This window comes from Pinus tabuliformis, chromosome 7, assembly GCF_031772625.1.
Source record: "Pinus tabuliformis cultivar Carrire ecotype Pingquan chromosome 7, CPIR1, whole genome shotgun sequence".
Classification (NCBI taxonomy): domain Eukaryota; kingdom Viridiplantae; phylum Streptophyta; class Pinopsida; order Pinales; family Pinaceae; genus Pinus; species Pinus tabuliformis.
In genome coordinates this window covers 315,383,469-315,388,853 of record NC_142293.1, presented here as the reverse complement: position 1 = coordinate 315,388,853, position 5,385 = coordinate 315,383,469, and the positions used below count along the sequence as shown (strand labels likewise).

At 43.7% G+C, this 5,385-nt stretch overlaps 1 protein-coding gene across 1 annotated transcript; it reads left to right on the top strand.

The window, feature by feature from the left end:
- The first annotated feature begins 2,818 nt into the window (after positions 1–2,818).
- On the top strand, positions 2,819–5,069 carry LOC149247185 (uncharacterized). The gene is made up of 4 exons (XM_089443534.1): positions 2,819–3,239; positions 3,486–3,829; positions 4,004–4,278; positions 4,970–5,069. Exons 1-4 carry the CDS (start codon positions 2,819–2,821, stop codon positions 5,067–5,069), a joined length of 1,140 nt encoding a protein of 379 aa, XP_089299660.1.
- Positions 5,070–5,385: the final 316 nt, after the last annotated feature.

The following is a 5,385-nucleotide window of genomic DNA, read 5'->3' as shown; positions in this document are numbered from 1 at the left end:
TACAGTACTGGTCAAAAGACATCTTCAGACGAATTGGCAATGCGATTAGCTCCTACATGGACTATGATAAGTCCTACCAGCACACAGGCATGATGTCTTATGCTCGGATTCTTATCAATCTGGATACCAGGGGAGGACTACAAGAGTTCATCACCATACAATGGAGGGACACGGCTCGCAAACAAATTATCGACTATGAAGGTATCCCGTATCTTTTCCATAGATGTCACAAAGTGGGACATCTATACAGGGATTGTCCACTCCTCCGGAAAAGCAGGGAAAATGTTCAGGAAGGGGAGTTCGAGCATCCCTTAGACCATCCTCCTCGGCAGAATACGGAGAAGAATCAAGAGGAGCAAGCAAAAGTCGATGGAGAACCCCAAGGTCCACCCGATAATGCCGAAGCTACTAAAGAAACCTCAATTTCTCTCCCACCTTCGCCAACTCCAGTACACTCAGCGACTGAACAGGAGGACATCGCGACGACGGGTATGTTGTTATCATCCCCCTCTCCTTTGCCTCCTGTATCTTGCATATCTAATGGCATTGCATCTCATCACATCATATGCACATCTCCACTATCGGCACATTTGACCTCTGTGGTTTTACATAAACCCCGGGGCCTAACCCCTCCATCCTCCCTCATTTTCTCCCTCCCGCTCCCTTCTCCCGCTGCATCCCCTTACTTGCCATCTCTGATATCATCCTCTCTCGCATCTCTCCCCATCCCATCCCCCCCGGTATCTCCCTGGTACTCTCTTCGATCCCGATCGAACGATAGAGGGTTCAACGCCATTGGTCTGGACTCGGAAGCCGCCCCTGTCACTCATAATAACTCTCGTGGCCGACCCTCTTGCATCACCAAAGCTAGACACAATGCTGACGAAGAAGTCGCCCTTGGGCAACAGTAAAACATTTTCAGGGCCCTTAGAGCGAAGAATGTCCCCCTCTTTCACCCTACATGAAGATCACATCCTTTAACTATAGAGGGTTTGCTAGTTTGGCCAAAAAACTAGCACTCAGGAGATTGCTCATCTCGTCACAGTCGGATATTATATTTCTTCAAGAAACCCTCTGTTCAGCTGAACCTCTAATCCATACTCTCAACTCCTGGCTACCCAATTGGACCTTTAATGTACTGGATGCGTCTCGGAGATCCGGAGGTTCAACTATTGGGATAAATAACAAAGCAATGGAGATCAAAAATATTTGGGAAGGTAGAGGATTCATTGGATTGGACATATTTGCTCACTCCATTGAGATGGACATTTGCATCATCAATGTCTATGGCCCTTGTGCAGACAGGGCCAATTATTGGAGAACCTTACTGGAATCTGACCTTCTACAGGCAGATAACATTATACTTGGAGGCGACTTAAACTTTTCAATGGGTTTCTGTGAATCTTGGGGGCACTCGGCGCAGGTAGACTCCTTATCAGACACTATTTCCAATCTACTCTAGGATCATCAGTGGGTGGACATTCCTTCTGCCAGGTTACAGTATACCTAGACAAACAACCGCAGTGGAGAACATAGCTTGGCCAGAAGACTTGACAGGTTCCTTATCAAGGAGTCACTACACAACAGACTTCCCCGCATTCGTCAACGGGTTGGAACTAGTGGCATATCCGACCATCGACCAATTTACTTGGAAATGGCCGACATTAATCATAAGATCAAGAGCCCCTTCAAATTTAATTCCTCTTAGTTAAAGGACCCTTCATACATACAGTTGGTATCTAACTATTGGCAGACCAACCCTATTATGGAAAATGCGGGTCATACGGAAGGCTTCATAAGGAAATTATCTGAACTTAAGAGGATCTCTAAAAACTGGGCACATCAGAAGCGTATCCGTGATGACAATACACTGAGGGAGGCTAGAAGGGTCATCGCTACGCATGAGGACACATCAGATGGCACCTTCCCCACTCCTGATAGAAAAGAACATTACTCCTCCCTCATCGCGAAGCGCTCACATATTCTGAAGGAAAGAGAAGAAAGTTGGAGGCTTAGGAGTAGGGCAATATGGCTCACCGAAGGAGATTATAACACGAAGTTTTATCATAAATTTGCCAATGGGCGCAAAACCATCAATACTATTTTGGAACTACGGGATGAGTGGGGGCAGACAGTTTCATCACAGAAGAATTTGGCCAGGCTAGCAACAGAGCACTTCAGAGGTATATACAAAGCTTCTAGATATGTAAACATCATGGAGATCATGTGGGTGGCTGAACATTTCCCCAGGTTTGTACTACAAGAAGACTCGGAAGATCTACTGAAGGAAGTTACTATGGAAGAATTGGAGGAAACTATAAAATGGTTTAAGAAAGATAAAAGCCCAGGTCCAGATGGGTGGACCATTGAGTTTTACATTTCTTTTTTTGAAATCCTGGGGAATGACCTTCTCAAGATTGTGGAGAACTGCAGAAGGAGTGGCAGAATATCCTCAGCCATCAAATCCACTTTCATAGCACTTATCCCTAAATCGAACAATCATGTCTCTTTCAATGATTTTCAACCCATATCCCTCTGTAATTGCCTATACAAGATCATTGCTAAGATCATAGCCAATCACCTAAAGCCTATTCTTTCTCGTCATATATCTCCAGAGCAATTTGCCTTCCTTCATCACAGACAGATTCATGAAGCTATTGCTAAAGCACAAGAACTCATGCATACAATGCAGCTCAAAAATTAGAAAGGAATGATTCTAAAGGTGGATCTATCCAAGGTGTTCGATAGAACAAATTGGCTCTACATCAGACTACTGTTGACTCATCTTGGCTTTCCCTGTGAATATATCAAATGGATAATGAGTTGTATAACTGATGTATCTTACAGTGTGCTTCTCAATGGCGAAGCTACATCCTTTTTCATTTCGGAGAGGGGCCTCAGACAGGGATGCCCTCTCTCGCCCCTGCTATTCTTACTTATTATGGAAGGATTAAGTAGGATTATTACATCTGCTCGAGATAGAAATCAGCTGACTGGCATTAAAATCGCTGAAAATTTTTATCTCACCCATCTTTTATTTGTTGATGATATTCTGATATTCTTAAATGGCAGTATTGGGGATACCACAACTCTTCAGAACTTATTCATTCTTTTTCAACAAGCTACAGGAATGATGATAAATGACAGCAAATCCACGATTACTACTGTCGGATGCACTCAACATGAGTTCACTTTCGCAACACAGCGCTTCCCGTTCACCTCTTTGAACTTGATAGAAGGTATTAAATACCTGGGATTTAGACAAAAACCTCTCGGTTACAGGATTGCGGACTGGACTTAGCTCATTGCGAAAGTGGAAAAAAGACTACAGGTATGGTATCATAAATATCTCTCTCGGGCAGGTAGATTGATCCTCATTAAAGCAGTAATTGAAGCCACTCCAGTCTACTGGATGACCTTGGCCTGGATACCTAAAGGTATTTTTAGTAGATTACAAAGTATAAGATGTAGATTTCTATGGAAAGGACACCAACCGGGGAAGCTATTTTCCTGGGTTAAATGGGACACCATTGCAAAACCCAAACGTTGGGGAGGATGGGGCATAAAGAGGCTTGATTTATTTTCCAGAGCATTAGCGGCCAAGCTCGGTTGGAAACTCCTCACCACAAACAGTCTCTGGTCCCGAGTTGCACATGTGAAATACATCAAGCCATTGCATCTAATGGACTGGTTCCGTCAGCAGCATGAATCTAGACATAACATATCTAATATCTGGAAAGCGGTTATCAGCTCACTACCACTTCTGCGTGAAGGCATTACATGGCGCATCAAGGAAGGCAATGCTGTTCGAATCGGTTTGGACCCATGGGTAGGCTGTGGCAATGCCCATAGATTATCTGCAGGCCTTTTAAGATACCTACATAGCAGAGGAGTAACACACATCAAGCACATCGGCGACAACAACAATTCTTCCTTTCTTCAGCAGGCATGGGTATCAGCATGAGTTTTGGAGATACCAGTTCAGTGGCATCACGAATGGCAGGATTACACAGATGCCCTTACCCAGGCACATATCAGACTCACAGATGGACCAGATGAGATAATCTGGGCCTTTGCAAAACACGGAGTATACACCCCAAGACAAGGTTATATAAGGCTTATGGAATCTTACAAGCCACAGGACATCCTCCCAACCTGGAAAACGCTCTGGAAGCTCAAGGCAGCTCCTCGCACACACTTATTGATGTGGAACATCCTCTTCGACAAGATCCCTACCGGGACCAACCTAATGAAGAGATCATTTTATGGTCCCTTCTGGTGCCACTTGTGCCGCAAGGAAGAAGAAAGTACAGAGCATCTTTTTCTAAAATGCAATACAGCTAAGGAATTTTGGCAATCCATCACCACTCACTATCCTACCTTAAAAAACTGGCAGGGGCACAATCTCATGGATGCTTGGAACATTTGGTGTCAAAATCACTCAGGAAAATTCATTAATATGCCACTGCTTGTATGCTGGGCATTATGGATTGCGCGTAACCAGGCCATCTTCAATTTAAAGACCCCACATTGGCCTGTCATATTACAGCACACGATCACCGATTTTGACCTGCTACCCGATGTGGAAACCAATGCCCCCCCCCCCCACCATCAGACTTGAAATCATAGACAAATCTAAGCCCTGGGCATATTTTGATGGCTCTGCTCAGGAAGCAGGTTGTGGAGGTGGCGCCATCCTTTACCTCAATGAAACGCACTGCTACAAGATCCAAATCAACCTAGGTAGAGGCACCAATAAATTTGCTGAACTGTGCACAGCAAAACATATTATTCACTTTGCATTACAAAAACAGTGCAGACACCTACAACTCTATGGAGATTCTAAAATTGTTTGCAACTGGCTGAATGATGCATCACATTGCTATGCATTTTCATTGAGGCATATATTAGATGAAGCTAAAAGACTGATTACATATTTTGAATCATTTGTGTGTCGACACATTTACAGGGAACAAAACACAGATGCAGATCAACTATCCAAAGAGGCGGCGCACAGACAAGGAAATGACTGGTTGATACAGGAGGAGATAGACGGAACTTTCTACTAGCATTATCATAGACCTTTTGATGATCCTATAGGAAATGGCCTATAAGGCCCACATATAAACAAGCTCTGTTTTTGTATTATCATGTATATATATCCACTGCTTGGACATGAGTAACAACTCTTTTTTTGGTAACGTACAGTTTTTTGTTGCTCTCTGCATAGAGCAGGACTTAATTTTTGATCTACTTTTTCAGTTACAACTAGTACAGACTTTGTGGACTCCCTGCGTGGAGACATTACAGACAATCCTTACGATCTATAGATTGTGAACTCGTCAGGCTTCTTAGCCTCCATATGAATATGCATTTGGCATCTAC

What these genes read in the sequence shown, in the direction of transcription:
- LOC149247185 (XM_089443534.1), top strand. Translation starts at nt 2,819, where the DNA reads ATGAGTTGTATAACTGATGTATCTTACAGTGTGCTTCTCAATGGCGAA. An exon ending in CTCTTTGAACTTGATAGAAG is followed by an intron (nt 3,240 to 3,485) that starts GTATTAAATACC and finishes TTCTATGGAAAG; the next exon opens with GACACCAACCGGGGAAGCTA. An exon ending in GAATCGGTTTGGACCCATGG is followed by an intron (nt 3,830 to 4,003) that starts GTAGGCTGTGGC and finishes CACGAATGGCAG; the next exon opens with GATTACACAGATGCCCTTAC.